Source organism: Phascolarctos cinereus, unplaced genomic scaffold (genome assembly GCF_003287225.1).
Source record: "Phascolarctos cinereus isolate Bilbo 61053 unplaced genomic scaffold, phaCin_HiC Scaffold_3;HRSCAF=262, whole genome shotgun sequence".
In the NCBI taxonomy this organism is placed as follows: Eukaryota; Metazoa; Chordata; class Mammalia; order Diprotodontia; family Phascolarctidae; genus Phascolarctos; species Phascolarctos cinereus.
In genome coordinates this window covers 381,546-398,794 of record NW_027555736.1, presented here as the reverse complement: position 1 = coordinate 398,794, position 17,249 = coordinate 381,546, and the positions used below count along the sequence as shown (strand labels likewise).

Sequence of the window (17,249 nt, the reverse complement as noted above, 5' to 3'; positions counted from 1 at the left end):
TTCAGGTGGGCAGCACTGCCAGGGCTGCCACCTTGGTGCCCTCTGGAGACCCCAAGCTGCCCATGGTGGGGCCATCCCTGCCCCAAGTCTGAGGCCCTGCCCATGAGGCCACATGGTCAGTGTGTGTGCCAGAAAGACATGAACACCATGCCAGCAAGTTCCTAGGGGTGATGAGTTGAGTCCCCACAAACAATTTTATCATGGTACCATCTTAGAGACAGGAAACTTGTCAAGATCTTAAAAAGAATCTTCTGACCCTAAAAAGGGGACAAGCCCATGTGTGGATGAATGACACTGCTCCCACGAATGACCTTTTTGTCCCTCTCAAGGATGGACCCAATATATCCTGGCCCCTGCTCTGGGCCCATGAGCTCCTGTCTCCCCTTTCCCAGTGCTTTGCCCCTTCTTCCTTCTTTTCCCTTCAGCCCCTGGAGGGCCCCCAAGATGGAAGCCAGAAGGCTCAGGGCTGGAGTGACTGCCCCTTGGCCCAGGGACTAGGGTGGCCACCCAAGGCAATGGTAGCTAGTGGGAAGGGTTCTTCAATTTTAAATGGAGGGCAGGGCATTCCTGCCCAGTAGGGAACACTGCCCATGTCCTGGATTCCAGGCATAGGGTAGCTTTATGCTTAGAAACGGTGGGGATCTCCTGGATGTCTGGCTCCACTGGCTGGCCCTCTCACGCTGCATCCCCTGCCCTCCTTAGCCTCTCCTTAGCTCACCTCCCAGCCCCTCCCCGGCTCAGCACCTGGCTTCCCTCCTCTTCTTGCCCTTCTGAATCCAACACCAGTCCCCCTGAGGCTAGCCCGTACCTGGCTGCCCATTCCTAGAGGGAGACCACTTAACAGGACCTGTGGTCCTAACATGGCTTGGAGAAGGCAAGGCCACCGAGCCGCAGGAAGTCAGCAATGCATGTGGAACAGCCCTGGGGCTGCCCTGGATGGGCTGGCCCAGAGCACCTTGGATGGTGCACCAGGTGAGCTGCTTTGGGAGAGCTCGAGGCCTGGGGACATGCCCCCAAGTAGTGACTGTGATGCTTTTTCTAACAAGGAAATGTTCCAGAAGTGCCACCCAGTCCACTTCTTGAATTCGAGAGCCCTCGGCGTCCTGGACAAAAGCACAGCCATGCCCAAGTGAGTGTGTGCCTGTTCCCTGGCACCGGCCTGCGGGGGTGAGGTGTCTAGTATGTTAGTCACCTCACTTGATTCCCGCAACCACCCTGGGAGGTGGGGGCTGGAATCATCCCCACTTTTCAGATGTGGAAACTGAGGCAAACAGAAGCGAGGTGACTTGCCCAGGGTCTCACAGGTAACTTAGACAGCTAGGAAGTTCCTGAAACTGGATTGGAACTCGTGTCTTCCCGACTCTGGCCTCGACATTGAATGCACTGTGGCACCACCTAGTGGCCTGTGCTCACATCTCCCATTGCTGGGTCACCCCTGTTTTGTGACTGCTGCTTTCATGCTCTGTACCATCCACAGGTCTCAGCTCTGATGTCTTGAAGCCCTAAATGCAGTGAAGCTGAGCATGTGCATGTGCACTCATGTGTGTGCACATGTGTGTGTGTGTACATGCTAGGCCAGAGCACAGGCAGAGAGGCCAGCATAGCCCTGGCTCTGACAGGCCCTGGTGGCCTTGGGGAGGGTGAGGGGCTGGCCCCCATGCTTGGCCGCCCACCCTCTGCACCTTTCTCCATCCCTCTAACGAAGCCTCACTTTCCCATTGCACAGATGCACCTCCTCAGAATCTCTGTCGGCCAAGGTTGGGAGTCTGTTCCTGCCCAGTTACACCCAGGACAAGTACTTGTTACAGCTCCTAAGAAACTCGGACAATATCAGCACCTGGGTCGCTGCTGAAATCGTGACGAGCCACACTTCCAAGGTTGGCCAATACCGCATCCCAACCCCTGCCAGGTTTGCACATGGAGAAACTGAGCCCCAGAGTGGTGAAGTGACTAGCCCAGGGTCACCCAGCTATTATGTGTCCAAGGTGGGGTTTGAACACAATCTTCTCCAGACACTGAGACCAATGTCCTTCCTGGTTGTCATAGTTCCCTAGCCATCCAATACATGGGTGGCTGGACAGATGGCTGGCTGGCTGGCTGGCTGGATGAGTGGATAGGTGGATGGACAGATAGATGGATGGATGGATGGATGGATGGATGGATGGATGGATGGATGGATGGATGGATGGATGGATGGATGGACGGATGGATGGCTGGATGGATGGATGAGTGGGTAGGTGGATGGATGGATGGATGGATGGATGGATGGATGGATGGATGGATGGATGGACAGAGAGACAGATGGATGGATGGATGGATGGGCAGATGGATGGACAGAAGTATGGATGCTAGTGAAGACAGTTCTGATTTTTTAAACTGTATGCAACAGACTTTTTTCCAACATCTTATCATAATTAAGTCATGGGAAAGGTCTTTTTCTCTAGTCTAAGACTAGTTCCCTAGTCTTACTTACAGACACACTTCCCAGTCCATGAGGAATCTGTGTGGATTTCCTGCTTTAACTTTAGTGTCAGAATTAGTTTTACCTAAAGCGAGAAAAGCAAGAAATCCACTATCAAAGAGGGATCCTTGGTGATCACTGAGTTCAACCCTCACCAAACTACCCATTTCCCAGAGGAAGAAACAGAGGCCAAGAGGAGAAGGTTGCCCTTGCAACCCAGAACTCTGCCTCCAGCCCAGTCCTTGCCGACATCGCAGGCACTAACTTGTCTGTATGACAGGCTGAGCTAGTGATGTCCAGCCTGCAGGAGCCCCATTGTCCTGAGGGCTGCTAGCGAGCCTGTCAGTCCATGACACAAGGGACTTCAGACTCTGAGTCTTGCCTCTGGAGTCTTTGTCAGCTTTTGAAGCAGATTCACTGCTCACACATCCAGAAAGGATGAAGGAAGCAGGCATGATCCCAGTCTGCAGGTTGTTTCGGCAAGAGGTGCAGTGTTGATGGTTCCTGAAGGGTAGCCCACCCAGGCTTCCCACCTGCTGGGCCTGGCTGGGGTGCTGGTCATCAGCAGCACTTTCAGGGTCTGGGCCTTTATTATTGTTCTCCCAGGACTGGGAAGCTGTGGTTCAGGCTTCAGAAGTAACAGGTCAGGAGGCCTAGTAAGGCAGCAGCTCTTCTGCTAAAAGATCTGGGGGTCTAGATGGAATGCAAATTCAGTCTGAGTCTGGAATGTAGCAGCCAAAAAGCAAACATCACTTTGGGCTGCATTGAGAGGGTTAGTTTCCCCAACTCTGCCCTGATCAGATGACATTGGAGACTTGGGTACAGTCCATTAATGGCCTGGCACATAGTAGATGCCCATAAAAATGTGTTGACTTGAATAGGCTAGGCCTTGAGAAAATGTCAGAATGGACGAATGAATGAACAAAGTATTTGTTAAATGCTTACTATGTGCTAGGCACTGGTGATCCCAACAGGATCCCTGCTCTCCAGGGACTCCCGTCAGATGTGGGACACAAGACGTAGGGAAGGCTTCAGCTGCATGTCCAGTGGAAAGGTCCCTGGGTGCTCAGGGGTCAGCTGCAAAGCGCATGTCAGACCTCTTCTTCAGTGCCATTCCCACTGATAAAGGCAGATCCAGTTCTGATGCTGAACCACTGGACAGAGCCAAGGACTTTGATAGCAAGCATTTTCCTTTCAGGGCCTTCGGGAGCTGGGGCTACAGCCCTCGCAGAGGGCAGCAGTCCCCAGCTGTGTCCCCACAGAGGTGGCTGCCTGTAACAATAGCTGGGAGGACCCTGGCTGGAAGCCTGGCTCTTCCCAAAGCTAAGGTCCTGGGCTGTACTCAAGGGAGCTAGATGGGGATCAGAGGGGCAGTGGTGATGGCAGTCTGCCCTGCCTGCCCCAGACTGCTGCCCCTGCCTCTCCCTCAGGGGGCCTTCCTATGAGGGTGCTTAAGGTACAGAAGAGATGCCTCTACGTGTTTGGCAGAATCACAGATCTAGAGAGTTGGAAGAAATCTTCCCCGTCTCGTAAAGGGAGGCCCTACTCTAAGCCATCTCCTGACACAGCAGCCGATTCCACTGTGGGACAGCTCTTCCTCACATCTATCAATAAGCGCCTACTGCTGTCTATGGCCATGCCACTCTGAATGTGCCAGACTGTGTCAGATCTCAGAAGCTGGGTGGGGTTGGGCCTGGTTCGTACTGGGATAGGACACCACCTAGGAATACTAGATGCATATGCTCTTTAACTGGGGGGTGCCATAGTACCTAGAGCACTGGGCCTGGAGTCTTCTGAGTTCCAATGTCACCTCAGGCACTTCCTAGCTGTGTGACCCTGGGCAAGTCACTTTGCCTCAGTTTTCTTCATCTGTAAAATGAGCTGGAGAAGGAAATGGCCAACCCCTCCATTATCTTTGCCAAGAAAACCCCAAATGGGATCACAGAGAGTCAGACAGGACTAAAACACCGGGCACTGTACTAAGCTCTTGGGATACAAAAGAGGCAAAAGGCAGTCCCTGCCCTCCAGAGCTTACAATCTAATGGGGGAGATCAGAAGCAACCAGTTATGTACATGCAAGTTCTATACAGGATAAATAAGAAAGGTTTAACAGAGGGAAAGGGCTGGAAGGAAGTGGGGGCTGGGAAACGGAGGTGGGAAGGCCGGGAAGCCAGTGGGCAGAGATGAGGAGGGAGAGTGCTCCAGGAGGAGGGGCTGGGGAGGGGGGGGAGCCAGAGAGAATGCCCAGAGCCCGGAGGTGGAGGGTCTTGTTGGTGGGACAGCCAGGCCACCAGGGTCAGTGGAGGGAAGAATCCCTAGTAGGCAGTAAGGTATGAGAGTGCTGGAAAGCTGGGCATGGGGGCCACAGCTGGAGAAGGGCTCTGTAGACCAAAGAGGATTTTGTATTTGACCCTGGAGGCCCTAGGGAGGTTCAGGCTGACTTCATGATGTCAGCAAGCCCAGGCTCCTTTGTTTCATTCTCAGTTTGACCAGAGGGGGCACCAGAGCTCCATAACAGCTTTCAGACGTGACAGCTGGCTTCTCTGCAGCATCCGGCTTGGATGGGCTAGGTGCAGATTTGGCATCTGCAAACAGGAGTTCCTGGAGGACCTCACCAGACACTTCTAAGGCTAGTCTCACTGTGACTAAAACTCTGCAGTGCCTTCCTTTGAGGTCGGCAGCAGCAATCTATGGCAAGCACTTACCTACCTGTTTGACGCCCTATACATCAGGCAAGAGTCACCCCAAGGAAGGGAAAAGAGGCAGCAGCATGTGTGTTCACCACCAGCCCTGGACCACAATCTCCCTTCAGGCCCTGTGGAGGCAGCCCAGGACCCTGACCGGAGAGCCTTGGGGATAGCTCTGTTCAATCAATTTAGACATGTCCAACTCATGTCCCCATTTGGGGCTTTCTTGGCCAGGATACTGGAGGGGTTTGCCAAGTCCTTCTCCACCTCATTTTACAGATCAGGAAACTGAGGCAAACAGGGTGCCTTGCCCAAGGTCATAGAACTAATAACTGCCTGCGGCCAGATTTGAACTCAGGTCTTTCTGACTCCAGGTCCAGTGTTCTAAATACTGTATCACCAAGCTGCCTATTATATGAATGGTAGCTATTATTATTCATTATTACTATCCCTAGCTCATAAGCCCCTTCCACCCCTGCCATTATCAAATGAGACAATATTTGTAAAGTGCTAAGCACTGTGCCTAGCACACAGCAGTTGTTTAATAAATGCATGTTTTCTCATCTCCCTTATTTCCCCCACCCCTTCCTCCCCCTCCTCCTCCTCCTCCTCTTCCTTCTCCTGCCATTCCCTGTTGTCTTAGGGAAATTCATTTCAGGTCACACATTTTTACCTCCCATACTCCTTTAGGAATCTTATGTAGATGAGTGGCCAAGGGCAAAGATGAGACAGTAGTCTAGGTCCAGGAGACAAAATCGTTAACTAACTGTTCTTTTCTTAGGCAAATAAGGTATTCACAAGGCAAGGATGATGGCTGAGGGCCTTGGGCTGGAAGCTGAGGCTATTCCCAAGGCTCTTGGGTCCTGGGCTGTCTCTATCAAAAGCTTCAGGGAGATGGTGGTCCAGAGGGTGGCAGGGGCAAAATGATCTGGAAAAGGTAATGGCAAACCGCTCCAGTATCTTTGCCAAGAAATTCCAAATGGAGTCATGGAGAGTCAGACACAAGTGAACAACAAAAGCCATTTCTATAGTGCTTTAAGATTTGAAAAGCATTTTTAAAAAGTATTTCATTTTCTTCTCACAATAACCCTAAATTATATTTTACAGGTGAGGAAACTGAGGCAGACAGAGGTTAAGGTTAGCTGACTTGCTCTGGGTCATGCAGCTGAGCAGCTAAAGGAAGATTTGAACTCAGGTCTTTGGCACTATGCATTTAGTCCTCCACCTAGAATCTCCCAGATAGGAGCCTCCTATCTCCTGAGTGGAGGTGACAAAGCTTCTGAGCTAGGTCCTGTGGGAGTTAAAGGGAGAAAGAGAAGATTCTGATCTGTTGAAAGAGCTTTGTAGCTGCCTGCTGCCATCAACTGAAAAGAGTCCAGTGCCCTGCCCAGGCATGGCTACCCAAGCCAGGAGCAAGCCCAGTGGAAAGAGCACACTGCCTGGTGAGGAGTCAGCCCAGCCCAGGAGCAGACTGGCCCTTCTTCCTGAGACACCACACACACCCAAGCACTGGGCAGAGCTGCCAAGCCATAGAGGCGAAGGGCCAGCCTGGCAATGGCGTGGAGACTCAGACAGAACTTCCTGAGAACCCTCTGAAGAGAGAAAAGAAATGGAGGCCCAAGAGGCCCAGAACTGTGAGTGTGTGATCAAGCCTGTCACGTGGACCATCCATCCCTTAGCTTCATCCCCACTCTTCCTACCTCCTGGAGTCTGGGTGTATGTGTGAGAACATGTGACCTTGGTGTTGAGAGGAGGACTTTGTGATTGTTCTGCTAGCTATGTGGTATAAGTGGGGCGTATGGGGTGTTCAGGAAGACAGGTACCTCTTGGGGGAGGGCTTGCTGAGCCTTCTTGGGCTACTCATCCACCTTTGGTGTCCATCTATCACCCACCTGTGGCAGCAAGAAGCTGTAGCATGCACAGCAGCCATACCCTGGCAAACTGAGGCAGGCTAAACTAGGTTGAGGGTAGCCAACAGGCCTCAAACCTGTCAATGAGTTAGAGAAATGTCCATCCCAAGCATATAGATGGGCAGATTAGAGCAATGTGTTCTTTTTGACGCCAAGGTCATCTACGGCATCCTGGGCCATCACCAGCCATCTTGACTTTTGTCCTGCCGCTGGATTTCAGTGACTCTGGAAAAGAGAGTGAGGCTGACAACTTCAAACAATTCTGCCTCACCCAAACCCAATTTATGCACAAGGCAAGAAGTCACCCTCGATGTCCTGGACCCTCTTCAAAAACAAAGGACAGCCTTGCTGTGCCATTTACGTAAATGCCTTTGCCAAAGGTTTGAGGCTGCTGGCCGATTAAGGGAATGAACACCAGGGAGGGCAGCCACCCACCCACTTGGTTACCCTCAGCCCCTGAAGTAGTAACAGCCACCCCAAAGGCGAGACGTTATCATCTAAAGAAGAAGAGAGTACTAACAATGATTGGGAAAGGCTGAAGAAGGGAAGAGATGACCGGAACTGAACCTTGTTGTAAGAAGTAGCAGTGCATTGACAGGACATTCCTGGTCAGTCAGACTGCCTAGAAGGAAGTGGTGGTGAGGCTCTTGGACAAGGTGGCTGACACCAGTGAGGGGGGGCTTCTCAACTGCTGAGATGAGCAGTTTTCATTTTCCCCCAAAGGCAGAGGGGAGCCATTCAAGGTTTTTGGGCAGGTGAGGAACCACAGAGAGTCACACTTCTGTTTTGAGAAGAGCTCATGTTGAACAGCAGGGAGAGATTAGAAAGCTGGGAATTCAATTAAAAGTCTGTCAGAACAGTCCAAGCAAGAATGAACCTGGACTAGGATGGTGTCTGGTGAGTGACCAGAGAGGGTTAAACTTGAAATAGATTGTGAATCACTAAGACTCAGCAGGAGATAATAATAACTAGTATTACCATAGCACTTTGCAAAGATCCTCACAGCAACCCTCGGAGGTAGTTGTTACTATTATCCCCATTTTGCTGATGGTGAAACTGAGGCTGAAAGTAACAACTTACTCACATCACCCACTTAGGAACTCTGGTCTTCCTGACTCCAAGGCCAGCAGCCTATCCGCTGCACTGTGCCCCGTAGTGGCCTAGGGGAAAACAAAGGCTGCCCTCATCTTCAGACTGTGAACCAGAGAAGGCTGGTCCTACCCTTTACATAAATGGTGGGGTCTGGGTAAGGGCTGAATCTAGAGATTGCAATGCCCTCCTGAAGGAAGGGGGCTATGGACAGCACTAGAGAGGGCTCAAAGCTGAGCTCATAGACCTGCAATCTGCATGGAGAGGGAGCTGATGGGATCACATGGAGAAGAGCTGGATCAAGAGGAGGACTCAGCAATGGGCACTGAGGGGCTATATAGCCAAGTGACAGCAAGTTGAGAGCCCAGAAAGATGCTCAGTGAGAATCCTAGCAGAGGCAGGGCGAGCAATAGTGCGGGAGGCTGCAGAGCCAGCCAGTAAGAGATGATGATGGGTGACCCTGCAGAGAGCTGCCCGAAAGTCCAGGGGTGAGGACTAGAGTTGGAGTGTCAGCAGATAGTAGGGCTCCTAATGTGTACAGGCCCAGGTCCTTCCCCTTCAGGCAGTTGGTAAAGGTAAAAGTAATGAGTGATTAAGTCTCTAATACAATGAACTGTGGACTGTGGGCTGGGCCCTCCTGTACTTGGTTGGATTTGAAACTGGTTCAGTGGCTGAAATCAAAGAGTAGTGGTCAAGGATTTGAGGTCTATCTGGTCTCCAGTGGAGGACTGCAGGGACCAAGGCTTGGTCCAGTGTTATTGAATCATTTTATTAATGACCTGAATAATGAACACAAAGCTAAAGCACTGAACAATGGAATAGCCCCTTTGTCTCTACCCCAACCTCATGTGTACCCTCCTTCCCAACCCTGGTGTAGACCCTTCTCCCTTCATTCCTGGACTGTGGCAGTAATTGCAAGGTGGATTGCTCCCTCCCCCCCGTCTGTCTCCTCTCCTCCCTCCTCTGCTAAGCCACCAAATGGATTTTCCTGAAGCACAGGTCTGACTGTGTCATACCCCACCCTACTCAATAACCTCCAGGGGCAAGCACAGAACCCTGGGTCCAGGGATGAAGCCCTTCCCCGCCTGGCCCCTCCTCTCTTCCCTGCTATCCACCAGCTATTCCAGGCTCCTCCCAGTAGTGCCTCCTGCCAAGCTGGGGCACTTCCTTTCTGCTAGATGCCTTTCCCAAACTCCATTCATTCCAGCAGCACCTCCTGTCCAGTTGATCCTGGGTAGAATGTGTTTGTACCTAGTAGTCTGCCCGTTGTCTTTCCTGTTAGACTGGGAGCTCCTTGAGGGCAGGGACCTTCTTTTGCCTTTCTTTCTATCCCCAGGGTTTAGCACAGAGCTTGACACAAAGTAGGGGCTTAATAAATGCATATTGACTAAGGATTCAAAAAGATCCACGAGCTAAATGCACGCTCGAGCATTTGTTCAGATCCATCCCAGAAGACAAAGTGCATTATCAATAAAGTCCAAATATCAGCATCCCCTGAAGACCCCCCAGTCAACAGGGATGTGGTAAGAAGAGAGGAAATGCTGCGACAGGTCAGAAGGGACCAGCAGCAGCTGGTGGGATGAAGGAGGCAACAGGGAAGAGGCCAGTAGATGAGGAGAGGCTGCAGGTCTGTTGAGAGAGGAGTTGATAGAAAAAGGAGGGATCTCCCAGAGGAGGAAAGGGAAAGGGGACCCTCCTCAGATCCTTAAACCAAGGAGAGGACTTGAGATCTAGCATGGGCGATATATCTTCACTAGTTTTTGTGGCTGTTCATTTCAGTCATGTCCAACTCTTTGTGACCCCATTTGTGGTTTTCTTGGCAAACATACTAGAGTGCTTGGCCATTCCCTTCTGCAGCTCATTTTACAGATGAGGAAACTTAGGCAAAGGGAATTAAGTGACTTGCCCAGGGTCACACAGTAAGTATCTGAGATTTCTAGTCTCCCTGACTATCCATTACACTACCTAAAGCTGTCATTGAGTGCAACCCTCTTATTTGACCAAGGAGGACACTGAGGCAAATTTGAATCCACGTCTTCCAGACTCATCTGCCCTCTGTACCATTCTAGGAAATATGACTGAGAAATCTGGAGATCCGACCTAGGGGAAGCCTGTCTTCTACAAAGAAAAGGGGGGGGAGTTACTGCTGGGAGGGGAGGGGTTGGTGCTGGAAGCCTCAGAGAGGAGGGCATAGAGTGAGACAGTCTTTTAGTGATGAAAGAAAGGAACAACAGGCCTGCTGACAACCAGGCCCTTTCCTAGAAGGACAATTTCTCTGGACTAATGACTCTTTGTTTGCTCAGGTAATCACTAATTGGTCCCTGGGAAACAAAAGAGCAGAGACCTTCACTGCTGTGCTTGCCTCTGGGTGGCAGAAAAAGGGTGGGGGCTCCCCACCGGGCCATTAGTGCTGTACTTGGAGTTAGGTGACCTGAGTTCAAACCCTGCCTCTGCTACTTCCTGGCTTTATGACCCCCAAAGTCAGTTAGCATCTCTCAGCCTCAACTTCCTCATCTGTAAAATGGGGATAATTATAGCGCCAGCCTCCCAGGGTCCTTGGGAGGACTGAAGGAAGCAACATGAACAGAGAGCGCTTTGCCACCCTGAAAGTTCTATGGAAGGGTTAGTTATGGGAGCCTGGTGGCCCATGTTCCTGGGTGCCCTGCCAACCGACCATGCCAATGGCTCCAAAGCCAGAAAAAAGAAGACAGCTTGAGCCAGGAGCCCTAGGACAAGTTAGCTGTCCCTCAGCTGTGATGATGGGGTCCACGTCCATTCGGGTGGGTGTCCCCAAAGGTTGGGAAGCTGCACCTGCTTCAAGGGGTCCCCGCTCCACCCCAGCCCCTTTTGCCACTTGAGTTTGCCATTGAGTTTGTCTGTGAACCTGTGCCCTAGCAGAATGCCGACTGAGGTGGGAGAAGAAGGGGAAAGCAGCTAGTGCTGAGGTCTGGGGGACTGAACCCTCCTGCCCTCCCTGTCATGCCTGGTTGATGCTTGGGTCGTTTCCTGTCTCAGTTGCAGGTGAATCTCCTCTCCAAGTTTCTGCTGGTCGCCAAGGCCTCCTATGAGCAAAGGAATTTTTCCACAGCCATGCAGATCCTGGGGGGCCTAGAGCATCTCCTGGTGAGGCAGCTGCCGGTGCGTGAGGAGTGCCTGGGTGCTGGGGGGAGGGCTCGGCAGCTGGCTCCCTCAGCTGGCTCCCTCAGCTTCTTGGACTTAGCTAATGAGGTTTCTTTTTGTTGTCTTTTAAAGGCCTGGAAAATCCTCCCAGCAAAGATTGCGGAAATCATGGAGGAACTGAAAGCTGTGGAGGTACTGAAGATAGACTTGGCCCCTTCCCCGGGATGAGGCAGGCCTCTGAGGCCCAGAGCCCTAGAACCATGGCCCAGAGTTGTTTGTACCTGGGGTTTGGGAGAGTCAGGGGAAGCAGAGAGGCTGCCTCCAAGTAGGGAGGTTATATAGCTGCATTTGTGGGGGATCCCATAATGTCTGCACCCTGGACCCGAGCCCTCATTGTTCCACTCTAGTCAAATCATGAAATTATATGGGTGGGTTTAGATTTCCTTTGCTGGCTGGCTCTGCTGCATACCTACTGGGTGCCCCAGGGCAGGGCACTCATCTGCTGGAGGGGCTGTCAGTGCACACAGTAGGATCAAGGCTGTGAGGCATGGTGAAAGTTCTTTCAACGAGGAACCAGAGTGTTGCTGCCTCTTCCCAAAGGTTCCCAGTCTTGGCTGACAGAAAGAAAAGCAGTAATGCATCATTTATCCCAATAAGCACTGAGGAGGCACCTGCTCTGTGCCAGGCACTCTGCTAGGCTCTGGAGACATCAAGAAAGGATAGGGGGCATTGTGTAAACAACTGTGCACATACCTACAAAACACAGAGTAGATGGCCATCATTTCAGCCCACCATGTGACTGGGATCATGCCCTAGGATCCTGGGTCCCTGAGGACAGAAGGATGGGCAAGTCAGGAAAGAACAAATGAGCCAGAAGCAGCATTTATTAAGTGCCTCCTGTGTGCTAGGCACTATGCTGACCCATGGATATCCAAAGACACAAACAAAACCCAAAGGCAAAATCCCTCATCACCCAGGAAGCTCCAGCCTGGAGCTCCCCTAGAGCAGGAATACGCCTTTTCTCCTCTAGGTGTTCCTCAAGAGTGACAGCATGTGCTTGATGGAAGGCAGAAGGTTCCGCACGCAGCCCACCATCCCATCTGCCCACCTTCTGGCCATGCACATCCAGCAGCTGGAGACTGGGGGCTTCACCATGACTAATGGGGCTCACAAGTGGAGCAAACTCAGGTGTCTTAGGCCCTCAGGCCCAGGGCAGGGGGCAAGGAGTCCAGGCTGGATGCCTGGGGGGAGGGGAGTCTGGGCTGGATGGGGGGGGAGGCCGGCCTTGATGCCAGGGAGCAAAGAGGGAGGTGGGAGTCCTCACTGAATATCTGGAGGGGTGAGGGACCTAGCTGGATGCCTGGAGGTGGGGGGAGGGGTCTGGCCTGGATGCCCGGGAGCAGAGGGGGTGGTGGGGAGTCCAGGCTGATGGGCAGGGAAGTATGGGCTAGATGCCGGAGAGAAGCTACCTTTCTTCTAGGCCCTCCGCCCAACCCTCTGGTTTTTTTTTCCATCCAAGGAACATTGCCAAGGTGGTGAGCCAGGTCCACGCATTTCAAGAAAACCCCTACCCCTTTGCTGCAGACCACAAGCTTCAGTCGTACCTCAAGCAAAGAATTGCTCGCTTCAGCGGAGCCGACATTTCCCTCTTGGCTGCAGACAACCGGGCCAACTTCCACCAAGTTCCCGGGGAAAAACATTCCCGGAAGATTCAGGCCACGTTGCGCCGCATGAAGGCCACGTTTCAGTAGCAGCTGATAGGACATGCAAGATTCCAAAGCCGGGGCTAGGGAGGAGGTGGCAGGGAAGGCTGCCTCACCTCTGGGACTGTCCCTGAGTGCCCATCTTTCCTACCCCCTGAGCTTTACTGCCCTCTTTCTTAGGCCCTTCCTCTGTCCCTTGGAGCATTCCAGAGTGCAGCCCGGGAGAAGCTTTAGTGCCAGCCAGGGGGTGAAGGCACTGAGAGAGAATGGCCGGGGTTGAGGGGTCAAGGGACAATGCCCAGGACAGTCAGGTCTCTATGGTGGTTGGTGTCTGGCAGCTAGGTGGTGCAGTGGACAGCATGTGGTCCTGGAGTCAGGAAGATTCATCTCCCTGAGTTCAAATGTAGCCTCAGACACTAGCTGTGTGAGCCTGGGCAAGTCACTTAACACTGTTTGCCTCAGTTTCCTTATCTGTAAAATGAGCCAGAGAAGGAAATGGCAAACCACTCCAGTGTGTTTGCCAAGAAGAACCCAGATGGCGTCACGAAGTGTCTAACATGACTGAAAAACAGCTGAAAACTGTCAGCCACATGTCCTTTTTGGCCCTGGCTCACCCTGGTTGTTGTTAGGTTTTCCTTTGTTTATTTGTTTTCTTCTCTACAGCAGCAAGACCCTCTAGCCACTCACTTGTTTCTGGCTCCTGGGCTGCCAAGGACATGCCAAGCTTCCCTGAGCCCCTGCTCGCTCCCTTGGCTCCTTGAGTGTCTCCCTGCTCCCCTCTGAGAGAAGTTCAGCTGGAAAGCCACAGGCAGAGAGGGTGGAGGGCTAAGCCCCTTTGTCCCACGGGCCAGGGCCACCCTGGGCACCCAGATCCAGGGCCAGGGAAGGTCAAGCCTCTTCTGGAAAATCAAATTGATTTCTCATCATTGATCGACAATGCCTCCTGCTGCCCCCCCCACCCCATGTCCAGCAACAGGGAGGTCAAGGCTGTGTTCCAGCAAGAGTCCCACAGTTGCTTGCCAAGGGTGCCGAAGCCCACCTGAACCCTGAAATAGCTCTTCTGTGGGCCTCCTGCCCACCTCCAAATCAGCTCACATCTGCCCCTACCATGCTGTACACCCATGAAGATTTTAGTCAGCTTTGAGTTAGGCTCCTGAGGGCTCCCAGAAAGTGCTCAGTACTGGCCAGCATGCCTTATTCCTGAGCTCCAGGGGTGGGCTCCTAATGCTCTGTACCACCACATGCATAGACACTGGAGAGCTGAGGCTCAAGTCTCCACAAGGAACAGGAAGATTGGGGTCTTTGTTGGGCATCTCTGGTTATGACTCCCTCTGGCGGGTCACTGGGTGCCTCTAGCCCTGCCCCCACTGCGAACAGGGTGGGAAGTACTTGTTCACCCATTTCTGGAGAGATGGAAGACCACTGTTGGGACAGTGGAGGACACTGTCTATGTTGTCCATGTGTGGGGTCCAACAGGCCAATGAAATACCAAGCCTGTGCAAGTGGGCAACAGCTTTGCATGAGTGACGCTGCTATAAGGCATGTGTCTGCGTGACAGACAGCCCCAGGACTAAGCTCAAAGAAAGCATGAGGCTCCTCCCACTGCTAACGTCTACCCTGGTGGCTGTTCCCAGCCCAACACAGAAGACAGACGCAGGAGAGAGGCTGCCTGTGGCTCCTCCCCTTCTCCATCTACTAACCTGCGCAGCTTTGTTCTCAATACCCTTCTCCAATAATTCTAAGAGCCCCGGACTCATTCTCCCCCAGAGTGGCTTTACAAAGTGGCCTGGCACCCCACTTTGGCCTCAATGCATGCTCACCAGCTCACCTGCGACAGTCAGTGCCTAGCTGCTGCTTAGAGCAAAGACCAGCTTCTCATCATCCTCGGAGACAGAACCAATGACCCCAGCCTCCCTCCAGTCCCATCTCTTCTGGAATGAATACCTTCTCCTCATGTAAAACTTACCTCGTCCCATGAGTCAGGCCAAGATTATTCTCATTTCAGGGTGCCCAGGATCTCTGAGGAAAGTAGTCTCTCCTCTCGGGGAGTCCTGATTCTGGTGCGAACCCTACCATTCGTGATATTGATGTCACAATTGAGAGCCCACAGGCTCTCTCCATTTCCTATCCCATTATCTCGGGAGATTGGCTCTAGGGATTTAGTGAGTCCATACATAGCCTGCTTTGGGGATGAAATGAGCATGAAGGGTATGGCAGACACCAGGGGAGCTGGGTCCAGCCTGGCCAGGGAGCCGATCCAGATTTCCCTCAGCCAGGAAGAAAATATCTTTACCCACACGAGATTCTGACCTGAAGGCAGAACAGAGCCCTCAGGGAGGAAGGCCTTGGCAGCATTACCAACTGTGAGCCCCAAACAGGTTTCAAACAAGCCACTGGACCAAGCCAGTACCTAGAGTCCAAGGCGTCCCTCCTTTGGGCCTTACACATTCTTCTTCCCCAGCCTCTCTGCTGCCAATGTCTTCCTCTTATTCCTGTTACCTTTTCCTTTTCTCTGTCCTCATTGGTTTTAAGGTTTAAAACAACTCTGGGATGTTGGGTTTGTCCCTTTGTGTGTGCAAACGGCCTCCACAGCCTTCCTTTTTGGTCCTCTCCCCACCCCAGCCGGTCTCTAGCTGAGATTCCTCGGCCTGCACTGGCATGGCCAATGCTCAGGCCCACTCACTGTCTTCGCCTGCAGGTGTTTGTGTGTCCTGAGGGGGGGAGCTTCCCCTTTCACCCAATGGACCACAGGGCCCATCTGCTTTGTTGTGGGTTTGGTCTTGGGCCCAGGTCCACCCACCCTGAGCCTGGACCAGAGAGGGCAGGCAGTGCAGAGACTCAGTCCAGGGATGGCACTGCCTTTCCTGGGGAAGTGAAGGCGCTGTTCACCCCAGCTCTGCTGTCTGCATGTTGTCCGGTCCTCACGCCTCCCTGATTTCTAAATAAAACCATTTGTACCCAGACATGGCTCTGCCTGCTGTTGTCTGGGCCTACTCTGTATGGAAGTCTCAGTGGTCCCAGAACTTTCCCTACCAGAGCAGCCTGCAAGGGCTGGCCAAGAGCCTGACAAGCTGGGATTTAAAGAAGGGAGTGAATCCCGCGTTGGCCTAGGAATCCTCAGGTAATCATCCAAGTGGCTACTGGGGTGGGACCGAGGATGGGGACGGGCCTATCACAGCTTAAGTCAGTGTGATGTCCTGGCCACAGCACAGGCTGGGGCCTCTGTTAGACCTGGGTTTGAATCCTGCCTGGCATGTGCCCCTGCTGTGTGACCCTGGAGAGATCACTTAACCTCCCTGGGCCTCAGTTACCTCAACTGTAAAATATGTCAAGAAAGTCCTCCCTGCCCCATTATCCCACAGCCAGTCTGGCTACATCTTCACCTCAGAGTTCTAGGAATACCCTGAAGGATTTGAGATATCAGCTTGTAAGAAAGAAGGCCAATGGGAGGAGAGAAGAAATTAGGGGGATGAGAGAAGAGGCTGTAGCTCTTAATCCCTTTCCTCAAAACCAAGAGGCCTCCTGGCCCCAAAAGGAGGGCACTGGAGTCCCAATTGTACCCCTCCAGCCAATGGGGAACTGAGTTATCCTAAACAAAGCTCTCTTGCCTTTCTGAAATGGGAAATAATGCTTGGCTCCCCACCTGAGACAAAAGAGGAGAGAGAGGAAAGCTAGGAAATGGTCTGTCAGTTCACAGGTCCCCATTTCTCACTTAAGCTGAATGAGATTTTGCTAACAAGAGTCTGAGGACCACAGATCCCTCCCCACTGTCCAGCCAGCAAGTGTGTGAGAAGCCAAATCTCTCTTGGGCTCAAAGTCTGAAAGTTAGGCAAGAGCTAGGGCACAAAGGTCCCCATTCCACAGTGCCTCGGCATGCCCTCTGGGGGTCTAGTCAACAAACATAGCATCCCCGGGAAAGCTCACAACACATCTGTGAGATATCTTCAGATAGATGTTGAAGAGGGCAGGCAGAAGTCCAGAAGGGGGAGCCAGCCAGCTGGGTGGGAAAGACACAGCCTTCTGGCCACTAGCTTTCCAGCCTAGACACCTGGTGCAGTGCTAAGCAGCAGAGGTCAAGTAGTGCGAAGAGAAAGGGAGAGGACCCCAGGGAATGAGTGCTGAGGAAAAGAAATGGATCTGACTTGAGGTGTGGAGAGAGCCCAGAATGAGTGCTGGATGATGCAGACAAGGCCTTCCCCTGCAAGGGAGGGAGGGAGGGAGGGAGGGGGGGGAAGGATGTCTGTGCAGCCTGGGGCTCAGTGCCCTCCCATGCAGTGCC

General features: G+C 52.6%; 1 protein-coding gene across 1 annotated transcript in view; it reads left to right on the top strand.

Moving 5' to 3' along the window:
* Positions 1-15,933, top strand: part of KNDC1 (kinase non-catalytic C-lobe domain containing 1) — a 95,899-nt gene extending 79,966 nt beyond the window's left edge. Inside the window, exons 25-30 of the mRNA XM_078150667.1 lie at positions 1,047-1,129; positions 1,727-1,877; positions 11,163-11,285; positions 11,400-11,459; positions 12,298-12,455; positions 12,787-15,933. Of these exons, the coding sequence (XP_078006793.1) occupies positions 1,047-1,129; positions 1,727-1,877; positions 11,163-11,285; positions 11,400-11,459; positions 12,298-12,455; positions 12,787-13,018 (807 nt within the window). The 3' untranslated portion in view covers positions 13,019-15,933. The remainder of the gene's footprint in view (positions 1-1,046; positions 1,130-1,726; positions 1,878-11,162; positions 11,286-11,399; positions 11,460-12,297; positions 12,456-12,786) is intronic.
* Positions 15,934-17,249: the final 1,316 nt, after the last annotated feature.